Here is a 17576-nt window from a genome sequence, read left to right on the forward strand (position 1 = left end):
CATTAGTCAAATATGTTTTATCTGCTAATGAAATCTTAATTATGAAGATTTCTTTCTGCTGAGTAAGTCATCCCCAAAGGCAGCATGGCCTACTCACACTTACCAGAAGGCATTCAGATTTCTTGATCCGTTTTTGCCCCAAAGCAAAACCCACACATATGTCCCTAAGTATGTAGGCATACTTTGTAAGCCAAGTAAATTTTGAAAAAAAAAAATTTTGGAGAGAAATCTAGGATTGTTTGGTTTTTATGTTTCAAATAAAGATATTAATAAAGGAACTATAATATACTATTACCATTATTTTATAAAATAAGTGAAATTTTAATGCCAAAATTAAGGAAGGGCAATTTCAGAATTAAAAAGTCACGGTAATATCCTTATGCTTCCTCATTTTTCCATGAACTCAGCATAAGCCTAGTCATGTGCTGTGGTTGCTCTGTTGACCGACACCTGGGAGCCACACTCAGCTATTCACAGCGAATGGAGTTCTGGGCTTCTGGGTGCTGTTGCTTCCAGGTGGTTCAGGGAGATACATGAATGAGGAGGTGGGTGCTTAGCAGTTCCATGTAATAGTTGGCCTAAGCAAAAAAACTATGCTCCCCTTTCCCCAATTTGCTTTATATCAGAAAGAGCTGAATATTCATTCTTATCAATGCATTAAGATACCCTCACCCACAATGCCTGGTTTTTCTGGAAACTGGCTAACTAGGGAAGTGGCTAATTGGGTTGGAAGCATTGCCTCAGCTTCCGGAATACCACTAGAATACTCCTCTCTCCTCTCACCCCAGAGGGCTCCCCCTTTCTTTCTCCTTGCCATCTTCTCCCATCTGTTACCTGTCACTCACTAGGTGATGTACTCAACCTGGAGGGGAAGACAAGAGCAGTGTCAGTTGTGTCTTGAGTTGGAACACAGCTCCCCCATGTTTTTTTTTTTTCCTGAAGTGTTTATACATGCAAATGGATAGACTTTGCTATTTTTAACTTCATTTTACATAATTTTGTATATTAAACCAAAAAACATTTGCAAATACAACACAAAGCAAAAAGGATTGTAATGTGAGTGCATACTCAGTTTCAGTTGAGGAAAACTCCTTAAACACAGGATCTCGGTGAATTTATCTTCATCTGTACCCCATCTGTTCTCCCCAGCATTATAGAGAATCTATTGGATAAAAAGGAAGACCTAGAATGTTATTATGGACACAATCTCTCTCTCTCTCTCTCTCTCTCTCTCTCTCTCTCTCTCTCTCCCTCCTCCTCCTCCTCCTCCTCCTCAGAGGGTATGGAATGACAAGAGGAGGTCCTTGGTTGTAGAGTTCAGGGAGATAATCTCTTTTCCAAGTCTCTCACCGTTCCACTGTTAGCAAACTAGGAATCTAAGAGGGTGGCTGGAGCCAGAAGAATAATACCCACCACTGGGGAAGGTAGAGGGCTAGGGTGGGTGATGCCCAGCCTTCAGGCTTCTCCTTCAGAGAGGACAGGAGAGGACAGCCAGTGACGCCAAATGAATGAAAAGACAGTCAAGGGGGAAAAAAGGTTACAGGAGATGTTTTCTTTGCTCTATTACTGACCTGGGCATCCTTTTTGGCCAGCTGCTCATCCACTTTTAGACTTTCATCTCTTCTGCCCTAAACAGGGAAGATGCAAACAAAGGTAATCCTCTTAAATAAAGAAGACTCTAAGACTCGGTATTCCAACCAACAGGATGTTTTAGAGATTTTTTTCTCCAGCAGAGGCCAGGAAACACAGAGGAATCAGGCACTCAGGGCTCCCGTTGTGGCTCTGCTACTCATCAGCCATGATATTTGTAGCAAATCACACAATTTTCTGAGCCTCATTTTCCTCTTCTGAAAACTCAAAGATCTTAAGGGAATGAAAACACAAGCCACAGACTGGGAAAAATATTTACAAACACACATCTAGTACAGGACTTACATCCAGAAAACATAAAGAGCTCTAGACACTCACATAAAATAATGAAAACCTACTTTTAAAATGGGCAAGAGATCTGCCCAGATATCAGATATACAGTTGGCAAGAAAGCACATGAAAAGGCCATTAGGGAATAGAAAATAAAAAATAAATGAGATACCACTACATACCTATTAGAAAATGGCTAAAATCCAAAACACTGACAACACCAAAGGATTTGGAACAACAGGAACTGTCATTCCTTGCTTGTGGGAATGCAAATCGATACAGCCACTTTGACAGTCTGGACACGTCTCACAAAACCAATCACACTTTAACCATAATCCAGCCACTGTGCTCCTTGACACTGACCAAATTGAAGTCCACACAAAAACCTGTACATGGATGTTTGCAGAAGTTTTTATACCTAATTGCCCAAACTTGGAAGAATCCAAGATGCCCTTCAACGGGTGGAACAAACTGTCATATATCCACACAATGGAACAGTATTCGGCGATAAAAAGGAAAAGACTTATCAAGCCATGAACGACACTTAGTATATTACTAAATGTAAGAAGTCAGTCTGAAGAGACAACATACTGTGTGGTTCCCATCATATGTCATGCTGGAAAAGGCAAAACAATAGCGACAGTAAAAAGACCAGTGTTAGCCAGCGTTTTGAAGGGAGGAGGAGAAGGATGAAGAGCTGGAGTGTAGGAATTTTAGGGCAGTAAAACTATTCTGTGTGATACTGTAATGGTGGATACATGACATCATCCATTTGTCCAAACCCATGAGTGAATCTTAATGTCCACTATGGACTCTAGTTAATAATAACAATAATAATAATAATGTAGCACTATTCAATCACCAATTATAATATACTACACCATGCAAGATATTAATAGCTGGGGAAACTGTGAGGGGCATAAGGGAACTCTGTACTTTCTGCTCCATTTTTCTGGAAGTCTAACATTTCTCTGAAAAATAAAGTCTATTAAAAAGACAAAACCCTTGAACTCTAACACTGAGGGCTCTGTGGCTAAGTGCATGTGTGCTTGTGCACAGAAACTCAGCACACTACAGAAAGAGGGGAGATAGGAAAGAGGATTGCCGGAATTATTTTGAGAATTGTAGGTGAATGGCATGTTTGGCCGTAATATTTTTAAAGCACATTTATTGCCATTTGCAGACATTAGGTCCTTGTGTGTTTGTCTGATTTCCACGTGGTTTCTTTCATTTTCCTTTTCAGTGCTGCTGCCACTCCACTGTTAGTTTGCCTTTTTATTCCGTTTCATTGTGCACTCTGCTCCAGGAAAAAAAAATGCTGACTATCGGGGCATCTGGTTGAGTTTGTGACTCTTGACTTCGGCTCAGATCATGATCTCAGCTCGTGAGTTCAAGCCCTGCATCAGGCTCTGCGCTGACAGTGCAGAGCCTGCTTGGGATTCTCTCTCTCTGCCCCTCCTCTGCTCTCTTTCTTGCTCTCTCAAAATAAATAAATAAACTTAAAAAAAAATGCTGACTATCAATGGTACTACTGCTAATAAGCCACTGCCACCACGTCTCGATCACTTTTTAGGTACTATGTACTTTACACACAGGCGCTCTCTCTCTTTATCTTCACAACACCCCCCGAGGTTGGTACTCTTGTTATTTTAGTTTTACAGATGTGAAAACAGAAGTTTTAAGACTTAAAGTAACTTGTCTAAATAAAGCTACTAGGCAGCCGAGGAGTGTGAGAGTCCAGGGCAGTTTGAGTCTAAACACCTGGCCTGAAGTCCTACTCTGCAACTGCCTCCTGTGGAGGTTGTGTGCTCCTGTGCGTGCACAAATGCATGTGTGCTCTTGTACACAAACCTGTGCGAGTGCATGTTTGCAGCAATGCCTCATTAATTTGGCTTTGTCGGGTCGACCTTTAAGGTTTTCACCATTGGAAGTAACTGAAACCATAATTAGGATAAACTGTTTTCTTGTGGCATGCCTCACTTCGACAAGTACTATTTCTACCCTCAGGCTGAGACCAGCGTTGGGACTTCGTCACACGTAAAGAGCTGTGTAAATCAGCCGAAAGGGGCCAGTGAGGTATGGCTTAAATTACCTCCTCTCATGTACACATATGTGGTTATATCTCACCCTTGACCTTACCACCTTTATTATGAAGTCATGAGCCTCCTAAGAAGAGAGAGCTAGATGTGGCCTCATTTAGTCACACGCTGACGAATGGTTTAGCAACTCTTCCAAAGGCGGCAAACATAAAGTTGCAGCAATCGTGTTTTTGTTTTTGTTTTCACAAGTCTTTTTTTAAGACTTTAAAGAAAATCTTTAATTTTTAAAAATTTATTTTTGAGAGAGAGAGAAAGACAGAGCACAACTGGGGGAGGGGCAGAGAGAGAGAAGGATACACAGAATCCAAAGCGTGTTCCAGGCTCTGAGCTGTCAGCACAGAGCCCAACGTGGGGCTCAAACCCACGAACTGTGAGATCATGACCTGAGCCAAAGTCGGAGGCTTCACCAACTGAGCCACCCAGGCAACCCATTGCAAGTCTTTTTGTTTGTTTGTTTTTAATCCTGAGGCTGATATACCCATTTCTGAAGAAAATTTTTCTGTATCATGCTTCCTACTTAATTTAAATACCAACAAAAGAAATAAATATTCTTTGGAGTCCAGAAATGAAAATGTAAAATGAATGTATTATTTCATAAGGAGAATTGCAATCTCATTGTCTTAGTTTGGTTATTTTTAAACTCCCTAGAAATTATCATTAAGCATGCAGCTTATCGGGCCGTTAAGAAAAAATAAAAACTTACATCTGCCAAAGTCAATAGAGCTTTCCGGAAATCTCCAGATGTTTCTGAACTAATGTCATCTCCAAGACTCTTCTTATATACTGAAACCAAATAAGAATAAATTAAGCCTTGACAAACTGAAAAACATTATTACAAAACAGAGAAAAGCTTAAATGTCAACCTTGGCAAGGAGTGAGTACCTGATAAAATAAATCTTACCTCTTTTTTTTCATCTTGCTGGTTCTCTTCTGATACAGACACGTTCTTCTCATAACTATTACCATGTTGTGTGTGGTGGCAGATGTGTAAGAACAGAAAGAATTGCCTTTTTGGGTCAAATCATGGTCCATTTTATCTGACAGTGGCATTAAAATATGGATAATGGAGGGGCGCCTGGGTGGCGCAGTCGGTTAAGCGTCCGACTTCAGCCAGGTCACGATCTCGCGGTCCGTGAGTTCGAGCCCCGCGTCAGGCTCTGGGCTGATGGCTCAGAGCCTGGAGCCTGTTTCCGATTCTGTGTCTCCCTCTCTCTCTGCCCCTCCCCCGTTCATGCTCTGTCTCTCTCTGTCCCAAAAATAAATAAACGTTGAAAAAAAAAAAATTTAAAATATGGATAATGGAAAAGCTAGTGTGGGCAAGCTGCTAGTTTGCCCTCCAATTACTATTTCCTTCTTCTTCAGTACTAGAACATGGACCTTGAACAGGACATAATTCACACAACTTAAAGACTACATTCTCAGCTCTCCTTTTAGCCCATTGAATCTTCTCTTAGGGAGTGAGCTATACAGAAAAAGAGTCAAAGACAGTACAACAGAGAAGTGGAAAGACCCTAAGGAATAAGGCACAAAACAGAAGTCAAGAAAAACCATAAACCATGCAGCAAATAAAAGCCTACGTAGACAAACACCATGTGGTAAGGGGAGAGAAGTTACTTGGTGCTCTCGAGAACAGTAGAAGCAGAAAGGGAAAAGAGTTACTGTACCAGAAACATTAGCACAGGGAGCAATGAATGCCTGATATTGAGGAAGGGACAAGAGGGCTGAGTCTCCAGGTTAATGCTGTGTCCTGAATCTCATCTCCATAAAGCTTAGCTACACATGGTTAAGACTGTTTTCTTCTTTTACTTCTTATGTATCATAAATCCCTATTAATCAAGGTAACCTAAATGCTGTCCCATTCCTTATAGCCTTAGAGAGCTTATCTCACAGAGATATAGGGGCCTCTGATAACTTTGAACTACTACCACAGTTCATACCTGCAAAACAACAATCCTAAAAGCTAGAACTTTCACTTGGCTCTTAAGACGACAATCTCAATCTTGAGGATATTCATTCAATGCATATTTGAATTTATTCCCCATTGTTCTGGTCACTGGAGCTACAGCAGTGAACAAAACCAGATAAAGTTCCTGCCCTCATAGAGCTTACGTCTTAGGGTTGTTTGTACATAGACGCTGGACCCCAGAAATCCATCAAGTGGCAAGTCAACTCATGGAGTAGTAACTCTTCTAAGAAATATCCAGAAGTAACAAGTCACCTTGGGATACATTCTCTGGCTCTGATGACTTTTTTATATGCAAATCTCATTGAACTCAGAGAACCAAATATTTTAAACATCTACAATGCACCTGTTTGTGGCTATTATTAAGCAATTATCTCATCTACTCCAAATTCAACCTTCTATGCCTTACTTTGTGGAGCTGGGATTGGGACACTGCAAATTAAACTTCTCTTGTGTACCCCTCTCCCCTGCCCCAACTCCCTGTTAGGTCCACCACTGGGGAAGGGGGCGGGTAGAGGGAGACTGGAAGGCAGGGGAGAGCAGAACAGGTTAGTTGTTTGCTACTCATGTCAGTGCAAACCAGTGAAGGTCTTTAATCCTGGCAGCAGCGGTTGGCTCCAGGCGCCTAGAAAAAGTCACTTAGCATGGAGGGTGCCAGCTCCAGCCAGATGCAGCCCTTTTGCAGAGATCGGAACTCTGGTTCCTTAAATCTCTCCACTGAGCCCCTGAGGCACCAACATTGGCCAGGTGATACCCCTCCCCTGAGCTTCTAGTTCCTGAAAACTCCAACTTCTTTCCCTTGTTGTTCCAGCCCTGGGGTTTGTTTACACCTGTGTGTCATCCCTGTGTTCCCTTTTAGCTTTTTCAGTCCTCCAAAAAAAGTGTTTAAACAATTCTCTATGTTAAATTCTGTTAAAATGCCTAGTGCTGATTCCGTTTGAATGGAGCCCTTATGAGCACATGAATAAAACACTTACCTATCATTAAGCTAAGTGAAGGTATTTACGTTCTAATGAGAATTTCTCAAAGTGACCTATCTGACACCCATCTAAGAGCCAGTATATCCCTTCTCTGGACTTCTACTGCAGAACCTCTCTGATACAGAAACATAGAAACTGTGGCTCCCTTGGGGTACTTGGAGGGGGCTACAGGGGGCTGTTGTATAATACAGAATTTGGGCTGGTCTTTGTTCCGGTTCCTAGCTGGTAACCTTTAAATCCTTGGAATTTCCCAAATAATAGGAATGTCTGTTATTCGTGGCAGGTGCCCACGAACCACAGCTGAATTTATGCTAACGAGACAACTCAGGGTAGGGGCTGGTCCCACCAGAAAGACCAACCATGTGATTTAGAAGGGTTGGGGCTTTGAGCCACATGATGTCAGCCTGACCTGCAGTGAAAGGAGGGGGACTGGAGATGGGGATCAGTCATGTGGCCAGTTATGCAACCAGTCATGCCTATGTAATGAATCCTTAATAAAAGCTGGATACCAAAGATCCAAGGAGTTTCCCTGGTTGGTAATTACATATCAATGTGCCGGGAAGGAGATACATCCAGAGAACACGGAAGCTTTGTGTTTGGGACCCTCTCAGACGTCTCCTCTGAATGTCTTCACTTGGCTGGTCCTCATTTCTACTCTTTCAAGTAGAATTATAATTGTAAGTACAACTGACCCGTGAACAACATGGGTGTGAGCTGCACAGTCTACCTATATGTGGGTGTTTTCAAAAACTGCAGTACAATTTTGTAAATGTATTTTTTCTTCCTTACGATTTCCCTTTTTTGTTTGTTTCAATGTTTATTCATTTTTGAGAGCGAGAGAGAAAACGTGAGCAGAGGAGGGGCAGAGACAGAGGGGGACAGAGGATCTGAAGTGGGTACTGCGCTGACAGCAGTAAGCCCAAGGTAGGGCTCAAATTCACGAACCATGAGATCATGACCTGAGCCAAATTTGGACGCTCAACCTCCTGAGCTTCCCATATGCCCCTCCTTGTGATTTTCTTAAAACCATTTTCTTAACTCCAGCTTACTTTATTATAAGAACACAGTATATAATACATATAACATACAAAGTATGTGTTAATTGACTGTTTATGTTACCAGTAAGGCTTCTGGTCCACAGCAGGCTATTAGCAGTTAGGTTTTGAGGGAGTCAAAAGTCATACATGGATTTTGAACTGTGCTGGGGGTCGGTGCCCCTAACCCTCATGTTGTTCAGGGGTTGACTGTATAATGCTTTCTTAAGTTCTGTGAGTCATTTTAGTGAGCTATTGAACCCGAGGAAGTAGTGAGAACCCCTAAATGTGTAGCCGTTTGGTCAGAAGGGCACGCGGCCTGGGAGCACTGAGCTTGTGGCTGGTGTCTGAAGTGAGGGTAGTCTTGTGGGGGCTGTGCTTTAACTTGTGTAGTCATGCTAATCCTGGGTAGTCTGTCAGAATTAACCCTCGGTAGTCTGTGTCACAGCTGACAGACTATTAGGACTTTAGCTAATTATACTGAATCCACATGCTCAACACATTCTCTAAATGGTTCGTCTCATTTTCCACACCAAAAATCATGAGGCTAATCTGAGCGGTTTTTAATATATAATATTAATATACCATGATTTGATGAAATCTTACATTGATGAAAATAGTTGGTTCAATAAATAGTGGTTGCCAAGGGCAAAATCCCCTATAGCTGTAATGTTATAAATGAGAAATGTCAATGCCATTGTTATGCAGCAGTTTCTAGCTTGGGTCATATTCAAAATTTCTCTGAAAATCCACATTTAGCCCATTTTAGAATGTATCCTCCTTTTTATGTCTTGCCTTCCCCAAATGCCTTGTGAAGAAGAGCATGGTGGGTGTCTGGGAAAAGCAACATTGGCTCATATGTGTGTGGACAGTGGGAAAAGTAAGCAGAAAATAAGACTACCTGTATAGTAGGCTTGGGAGATCTCCTTCATCTGCCTGCTTGTTCTGGTGGTAAGGATTTCAATCAATGCATGTTCGCTTGTTCCGACACCCTAAAAAGAAAAAAGAAATCTATTTTTTGAATACTTAAAACACTTAATTTCATGCATTTCAGGCTTGATATCTTGTTTTATACAGATGAAAAGAAGTTTTAGTAAATCCACATAAGGTTGCATATTGCTATAGTTTTCTAATTTTTCCACATACTTTAGTACAAAAATAACACAAATCATCTAAACTGACACCCACATTTTCAAGAAAATGTCCTACTCTAGTGTAAAGAATAAATTGAGTAATTGCAGAAAGAAATAGCACAAAGGGAAAAGCCTATGCCATTCAATATCAGAAGTGAGCATTTGAACACACCATTATGTTTATTAAGGGCTCTGCAATTCTTTTGAATGGGTTCATCCTTCTACCATTGCACTAGATGGTCAGCAGGTATCATCTTCATACAGGGAGATTATTAAAGGCTCAGTAATGTGTGTCATGGGCCTAGTTGACTTGGGGACTAGTTACCCTGAGCCTTGATTTATACTGAGGTCACTGAATCACACTGTGACTCTATGAAAAGCCATTTATACTAGCGCTTGATCAAATAATGTTGATGCAGCTTATGAAAAGAGGCTGAATTCTGTCCCTCTGTGGCACAGATTCCTAGTTGCCCTCAACATCTCTCCATTTTAATTAATTAATGAATTAATTAATTTAAAAACAGACTTTTAAGATCAGTTTTAGGTTCACGGCAAAACTGAATGGACCCCATCTCTTTTACCCTCTTTGCTTATAATAAAACCCTTAATTTATAACTTAGCACATAGCTACCCAAATAGATACTATATTACTCCCTAGCCTCCCTTGGAGCTAGGTTTGTTCATATGACTAAATTATGAGCAATAGAATATATGTAAATACCACATACGATTTCTGAGAATCCTTAAAGAGAGGGAATGAACCCTTCTTTGTCTCTTATTCTTTTTAGCTGACTGGTGTAAAGACATATTGCCGGGATCTTGAGTTGCCATCTTTAGCCAAAAAGTGGAATCTACAGGCTGAAGATGGACAAACCTCAAGATAGAAGGAGCCTGAGTGCCTGATAATGATAGTGTCATGACACCCAGCTCTGGACTGCTTACTTTGGATTTCTTTTGCATAAGAGAGGAATTTTTTAAATCTTTATTGGTGAATCTAATCCTTATTATTGTACCTGTTAAACTGCCCCCCATGTGGCAGCCATAGAAATGCACCACTCAGACTTCATTTTAAGAGAATATGCTGCAAAGAACATAGTTGGTTGATAGCCTCCAACTGCCATAGCTCTGGATCTGCCACGTGGTTCACAAAAAGGCTATTCTCCCTCCAAGCTGTCTCAGCAAGTGACTGAACATGGAAGGGGTACTGGAGCTGGGCCATTTCTGCCTGGTGTAGGACTTCGCCAAAGGGCAGTCCTTTGCTTTGGAGCTCCCCATCGGCCTGCCATGGTTTTCTCTGAGCTGCCCTGTGCACGGAGGCTCCTCCTATCTGAGCCTACTTCTGTCCCTCTGTCATGTGTGTAAGCCCTGTATTGCCATCTGAAGCTTCACCCAACTTATCCTGCTCTGACACTTCTTTATCCCTCATAAGATCTCCCCCAGGGAGGGGGGTGCTGGGTGGCTCAATCAGTTAAGTGGCCAACTTTGGCTCAGTCATGATCCTGCAGTTCATGAATTCAAGCCTTGCATCGGGCTCTGTGCTGGCAGCTCAGAGCCTGGAGCCTGCTTCAGATTCTGTGTTTCCATTTCTCTCTGCCCCTGACCCACTCTTGCTCTGTCTCTCTCTGTCTCTCAAAAAATGAATAAGCATTAAAAAAAAAAAGATTTTCCCCAGGAAATCTCTTGTGTGTCCCATCCCATCTTAGCATCTGCTTCTTGGGTGCCCATACGTCTTCCACAGAAAAGAAAAATATCTCCTATCTCTGATAAGGAGGCAGAATACAGCTTATGCCTCAGATATAGACTCCTTCCTTCCTCTCAACAAATGCATTGAGCACCTACTTCATTTCAGAAGGTGCAGACCAAAACTGATGAGGTTCCCTGTTATGATGGAGATATACCTTTTAATTGGATGGGGGAAAAAAAAACAACAATAAACAAATAGCAAAAAATAAAAGACATAATTTTAGATGGTATTAGGTGCAATTAAGAAAATTAAACTGAGTGAATTGATAGAAAATGTGTGGAGGGAAACATTCCAGATGGAAAGAACATCATGTATAAAGACCTCAAGGTAGGAATAAGCTTAGAATGTTCAAGCAGCAGAGAGAAGGCCAGTGTAGCTATAGTACTGAATCGGGGGAGAGGGAGGAGAGGGTGTGATGGGCAGTTTTATGGAACTTTATCAACTTGGCCAGGCTACAGTCCTCAGTTAACTCAATCAAACACAAATCTAGGTTTGCTGTGAAGGTATTCTGTAGACATAACTAAAGTCCATTATTGAGTGTCTTTAAGTAAAGGAGATCATCTTAGATATTTCAGGTGGACCCAACTTAGTTGAAAGGCTTTCAGAGCAGAGCTGAGGCTTCTCTGAAGAAGAAGAAATTCCATCTGCGGGCAACAGCTCCAGCTTGTGCTTGGAGTTCCAGCCTGCCCTACAGATTTGGATCTGCCCAGCCAGTTCCATGATTATGTAACCAACTCCTTGCAATAAATCTAGTAATATATATCTCCTGCCTACTGCTTCTGCTTCTCTGGGAAACCCTGACCAGCACAGATAGAATTTTTAAGAAGTCAAGAGATAGGAGCCAGACTGTGATGGGTGATGAAGGTCATGGTAAGAAGTTTGGATTTTAAGTATTCAAAGCCATTGGAGATTTATGCAGGTGAATAGTATAATATGATTCCAAAAATGACTTTATAAAAATAATTTTGGCTATTCTGTGGTGAACGGATTTCAAGTGGGCAAAAATAGAGGCAAAAGGACCAACTAGAAAGCTATTGATATGGTCCAGTCAAGAGATGGTGGTGGTTGAAGTAGAATGGTAGAAATGAATCCTGAGAGATATGCACACATTTCTTTCTTTCTTTCTTTCTTTCTTTCTTTCTTTCTTTCTTTCTTTCTTTCTTTCTTTTTTTTGAGAGAGAGAAAGTGTGCATGTGCATGCAAGCACGTGAGCAAGCATGTGAGCTAGGGTGGAGCAGAGAGAGAAGGAGAGAGAATCCCAAGCAGGCTCTTCACTGTCAGGGCAGGACCCAACATGGGGCTCAAACTCATGAATCATGAGATCATGACCTGAGCTGAAACCAAGAGTTGGACGCTTAACCAACTGAGCCACCCAGGCGCCCTGCACACATTTCTGATAGATGGACTTGCAGACAGATCTGGGAGCTTTGAAGAGTGAGGGAAAGCAAGGGATCAAAGATTCTTTTGGGTTTCTGACCTAAGCAATGGGGTTGATGATGGTGCCATTTATTCTCAATGACAACAAAGTAGAGAATTTGACTCTTTGGGTCAAAAACCATGGAAACAGAATTAGGATATGACAATATCCTTTCAGCCCAGGAACATGTGGGCTCAAGGTTCCACAACCGTTCCCTATTTCAGTATTGTTCTACCACTCGGATAGTATAGCATCAAAATGACATCCAATCTGTCTTTTTTACACCCATGTCTCAAGTGTGCACTGGAAGAAAGTCACTACTCTTGATGACATAGTCAAATCTCAGGTGGAAATGGCTCAGACTGGGCTCATACCTTCATGGATTTCTTCAGCTGCTTCGCATCAAACATGGCTGGAGGAGTCACAAGGGCCACCATGAGTTCCTTAAAGTGGCCAGAGAGATCACCCTTCAAGTCATCTTTCAGTTCCTAAGATAAAGAACCCCAAAGAAGAAAGTGTGAAATACTTTTCCTTTCTCTTTCTTTAGAGTCACATAGTGAAAGATAAACATATGTATCAATTCAAACAAAAACATGCCAATTTACAGGGAGTAAAAGGAAATGGTGAACTATTTCTAAGGATTTAATCTGCATTTTGTGACTGCTTCCAACTTGTTCTGTTTTATAGGTTTTCTGAAGGAAAGCCAATGGAAAGGGTTACATGAGTGCCACTGATAGGAACTGTGTATCACAATGCATTTCCCACACCGAAGATGCTCTCAATACTTGGGTTGGGGTGGGGGGAAGAAGAGGAAGAGGAGCTCTGTAATTCACACCCAGAGTCATGGGTAGTTGCTTGATTCCTTGTTTCTCAGTGACCGCTAAAGAACTCTGGAGAGAAAAGGGAACAGAGGACAGTGGCGGTCACTTGCCTCTGCTAAGAGTGTGGAACCACGAGCCATCAAAAGCAGTTTCCTGGCAACAGCAGGGAAAACCCCAAATGTAATGGGGCACCTATTACTTAGTATTGTCCCTTGGCACTGTTTTCACTTATTACATGAGTACAGTCCATCTTCCCTGCTTGAAGGCAGGTAATGTGGTTTTTACTTTCAATATTCAAAGGAGTGTTATTGAATTATTATTTTCTTGCTGCTGATTATTTTCAGCTCTGAGACAGAGGCTGGCAGCCTCCCAGACTGCTATGACAATGTGGATACATACCAACATCTACCATGCCACTGGGGGGCCCAGTGGGTGGGGAGCAGGCAAAACAAATGGGAGAGAGCCAAGGGTCACTAGCTCCACTTTAATCGCCACAGGGTGTTTCCTCTCTAAATGCTAAGCTGTTATTACCATCTGTCCTCAACCCAGGACTTCCCAACTGGATCCTCCTTCACATGCTCTCATTCCATCCCACTGTGAGAAATGGGGTCACCCTTCACCTCCATCCTTCCTTCCTCCATATTTTGGAAATACTGAAAGGCCAATGGATCATTCATGTTCCCTATACGTGAGTGTTTTGCCTTTTTGAGAAGCTTGGCAATTCATTAAATTTGACAGACATTTACTGGGCACCTGCTCTGTGGTAGGCTTTTAAAGGTGAGTTAAAAATCTTTACTCCTGGGGCGCCTGGGTGGCGCAGTCGGTTAAGCGTCCGACTTCAGCCAGGTCATGATCTCGCGGTCCGTGAGTTCGAGCCCCGCGTCGGGCTCTGGGCTGATGGCTCAGAGCCTGGAGCCTGTTTCTGTATCTGTGTCTCCCTCTCTCTCTGCCCCTCCCCCGTTCATGCTGTGTCTCTCTCTGTCCCCAAAATAAATAAATGTTGAAAAAAAAATTTAAAAAAAAAAAAAAAAAAAAAAAAAAAAAAAAAAAAAAAAAATCTTTACTCCTAGGATATTATACTCTAATAGGAAAACCAGAAATATTTGAAGATAAAATTTCAGTATAATATGTTAAGTATCTGATAAAGTGTGAAGGTTAAATATTACAAAGGGTGTCTTCATAGAGTCTGGGGGTGTGGAAAACACTGCCAGGAGGCGATGCCTGAGCTGCCTGTGGATGGTCACTATACAGCCTCAGTCCTCACCTGGACTCAGCAGGCTGACTGCTCTGTTACCACTCTTTTCCCACCACAGTTTGTTAGCCACAGAAGCTAAAATGATCTTTTGAAAATATAAATTAGTTTACAGTGTTCTCTTGCTTACAGCCTTTCAATGATTCTCTGTTGTTCTTAGAGTAAAACCTAAACTCTGTAGCAAGACGGCAAGGCCCAGCATATTTGAAATCTCCCCCCACCCCCATGGCATCTTTCCCATCTGCTCCCTCTATTCTCCACACTTCTGCCATATTGGAAGTCTTTCTGTTTCTTAAATATTCCCGGCTTGTTTTTGCCTCAGGGCTTTTGCATTTGCTGGGCCTTCTGTCTGCAATGCTCTTCCCCAGATCAAGCAAATAAAAAAACAAAAGCAAAAACAGAAACAAAAAACCAGAATCCTTAGTACTGTTTACTTTCAGCTGAGAGTAAGGTTAACACCCTGTCACTGATATGTCTTCACCACCCTATTTCAAGGAGCCATTCACCAGTCATTCTCTACCACACCATCCCATTTTAATTCTTTCATAGCACTTACCAAGATCTGAATTTATTTTATTCACTTATTTTTCTTTCTTTAAAAAAATTTTTTTCAATGTTTATTTATTTTTGAGAGACAGAGGGAGACAGAGCTTGAGTAGGGGAGGCACAAAGAGAGAGGGAGACACAGAACCCAAAGCAGGCTCCAGGCTCTGAGCTGTCAGCACAGAGTCGGATGTGGGGCTCAAACCCACACACCGTGAGATCATGACCTGAGCCAAAGTCAGACACTTAACCAACTGGGCCACCCAGGCGCCCCTACTTCTAATTCTTCTAATAAAATTTTAACCTCATAAGAAAAAGAGGGATCTGCTTTTTAGATCAGTGAGTCTCCAAAGACAAGGATATCTCCTGACACAGAGAAGTACCCCACTCCTGACACATCGTAGTTTATTATTGAACAAATACACTGTGTGGAAAAGACACAAAATGTTCTTGTATACAAGTAAGTTTTCATTTGCTGAATGAATTAAATCTACAATTACAAAAACATTTTAAAGTTGGAAGACAAATTGAAGATCATCGAAGACAGGATCTACCAGATAATTGGTCAGATAATCCTTTTTTTTTTTTTTTTTGAAAAATTTCTCTTTATTTTGAGAGAGAGAGAGAGAGACAGAGCACACAACTGGGGGAGGGGCCGAGAGAAGGGAGACAGAGAATCCCAAGCAGCCTCTGCCCTGTCAGCACAGAGCTAGATGCAGGGTTCGAACTCATAAAGAAAAATATGGAACACTTCACGAATTTGCACGTCATCCTTGCACAGGGACCAAGTTAATCTTCTCCGTACCGTTCCAATTTTAGTATATGTGCTGTCGACGTGAGCACTGGTCAGATAATTCTTACCTATGGGGGCTGTCTTGTGCATTGCAGGATCTTTAGTGGCATCCCTGACCTCCACCCACCGCATTCCAGAAACATCCCCCTCTCCCACCGGGTGTGATGATCAAAATGTCTCAAGACATTGCCAAATATCTTTTGGGGAGCAGAATCATTCCTGGTTTAACGTTACTGGTCTAAGGCAACCCTCCTTATTCAACAGGTGGAAAAATTGAGGTCCAGAAAGAGCAAATAACATATGCAAAGCCATTCAGCCAGTTAAGAGCAAAACTAGGACTCCTAACTGTGACTGGATACACAGGGTACTTTCTGTTACACTTGGGCTGAAACAAAAGATCTGCAGCCATAACCACGTGGGAGCATCCCTGATCCATAGTGATTAGCTCTTTACTAGTTGTCATGTTAATCAAATCATACCTTTCCATATGCTGCTTGATACGCCTGAACAATCAGCTGCCGCTGTGCATTTGTCCTTTCAGTCAGAATGCTGATGAGTGTTTCCTCATCGGTTCCTAAACGAGACAAAAAGAATATTACTCACCATCAACCCAAAGATGCCTAATATCTGTTATGAACAAAGGAAAAATGATCAATGGTTTGAAACAAATGCAGAGAGGAAGGCATTTCAATTTTTAATTTCCAGGTTCTTACCAGGTTGGAATCTGCATTTCTTTGCCAGGCTTTTGGAAAAGAAAATTAATTTGGGGGAGTTTGGGGGAAAGACAACAATTATTGTCCAAATATTCCTCCCTGTATATCAGACCGAGGGAGTAGTGCGAGGAATGTGTTGCTTTTGAACTAGGGTTTTTTCCCCCCTTATGAGGTTCAGTTGCTGTCCTATCACCTTTTATCTCTCTCTTATCTCCATACTTGATGTCAAATATTTTTCTCTAAAAAAAAGGAACTGACATGTATTGAGAACCTGCCATATTCTAGATACCTTTTATTCATGGTCATAGTTAATATTCACTGAAGCTCTGGGCGGTAGGTAGGATTCAGGGGTTCCAAAGATGAAAACACAATATTTAGAAAAGTTATCTCATTTGCCAAAGTCATGCAGCTTTTTAGTAGCAAGAATGTAAAACCAAATCTCTGACCCGAAAACATATATTTCCCTCTCTGAGTTGTACCACTTTCAGACATCCCAGACCCATAGACTTAAGCACCTGTTGTAAGTAAAGGGCTGATGCTGGCCTGTTTGAGAATGTCCTCAAGGTCACTATTTTCTTGGTAACTAAAGTATGAAGTAACATGGGGAGTTGTGTCCACCTCATTTGCAGTGAGGACTACCCCTGGGTTGGGGAGCTCTGAGTTGGCTTATGTGCCTTGGGCCTATGTGATTCATGGTATAAAAAATCAGTTGGAACTCAAGGCTCAACTTCTCAGTGTTGAGGTGACCCACATGCTCCTTGGCTATATATGCCAGTGGCCATGGTACATACTCTATATACATCAAGGATGGGGCAAACAAACCATGTACTTGGTTAGTGGCTGGGCCTCCCAGGGAAAGATGCTGTCCCACCACATCTCTGGTCCTGGATTCTTCTATGGCATTAAGTAAACATGGAACTCAATTAAAGCCTAGTTGTGTCCTGTGAGTCTGATGATCGATTTGGACCTGTAATGGCATCTGTGTTGGGACACGACTAGCCACCCCCAACTGCACAAGTATCTCAGATGCTCCGGGTTGAATTCATTCTCTTTCCTCTCTAACTTGTGTTTCATTCTATGCACCCTCATCAATGGCATCACTATGGATACAGTCACCCAACCAAAGACCCTAGTGGTCTACCCCTTTCTTTTCTTTACTCCCTA

At 41.9% G+C, this 17576-nt stretch overlaps 1 protein-coding gene, 1 long non-coding RNA gene and 1 other non-coding gene across 6 annotated transcripts in view; 1 reads left to right on the forward strand and 2 right to left on the reverse strand.

The window, feature by feature from the left end:
- ANXA3 (annexin A3) overlaps nt 1-17576 on the reverse strand; it is a 54628-nt gene that overhangs the window by 12649 nt on the left and 24403 nt on the right. For all 4 annotated transcript variants that reach the window (XM_045056177.1, XM_019829326.3, XM_023253018.2 and 1 more), the window contains 6 exons: nt 16179-16273; nt 12665-12778; nt 8898-8988; nt 4723-4802; nt 1572-1628; nt 1069-1162 (listed from right to left, as the gene is read on the reverse strand). In XM_045056177.1, coding sequence (XP_044912112.1) covers nt 1069-1162; nt 1572-1628; nt 4723-4802; nt 8898-8988; nt 12665-12778; nt 16179-16273 — 531 coding nt within the window. The remainder of the gene's footprint in view (nt 1-1068; nt 1163-1571; nt 1629-4722; nt 4803-8897; nt 8989-12664; nt 12779-16178; nt 16274-17576) is intronic.
- Nucleotides 7540-10522, forward strand: LOC109499101. The gene is made up of 2 exons (XR_002156238.2): nt 7540-7639; nt 9918-10522. It is a non-coding gene; the product is annotated as an uncharacterized LOC109499101 (long non-coding RNA).
- LOC111560275 lies at nt 15643-15749 on the reverse strand. The gene has a single exon (XR_002742033.1). It is a non-coding gene; the product is annotated as a U6 spliceosomal RNA (small nuclear RNA).

Source organism: Felis catus, chromosome B1, assembly GCF_018350175.1.
Source record: "Felis catus isolate Fca126 chromosome B1, F.catus_Fca126_mat1.0, whole genome shotgun sequence".
Lineage (NCBI taxonomy): Eukaryota > Metazoa > Chordata > Mammalia > Carnivora > Felidae > Felis > Felis catus.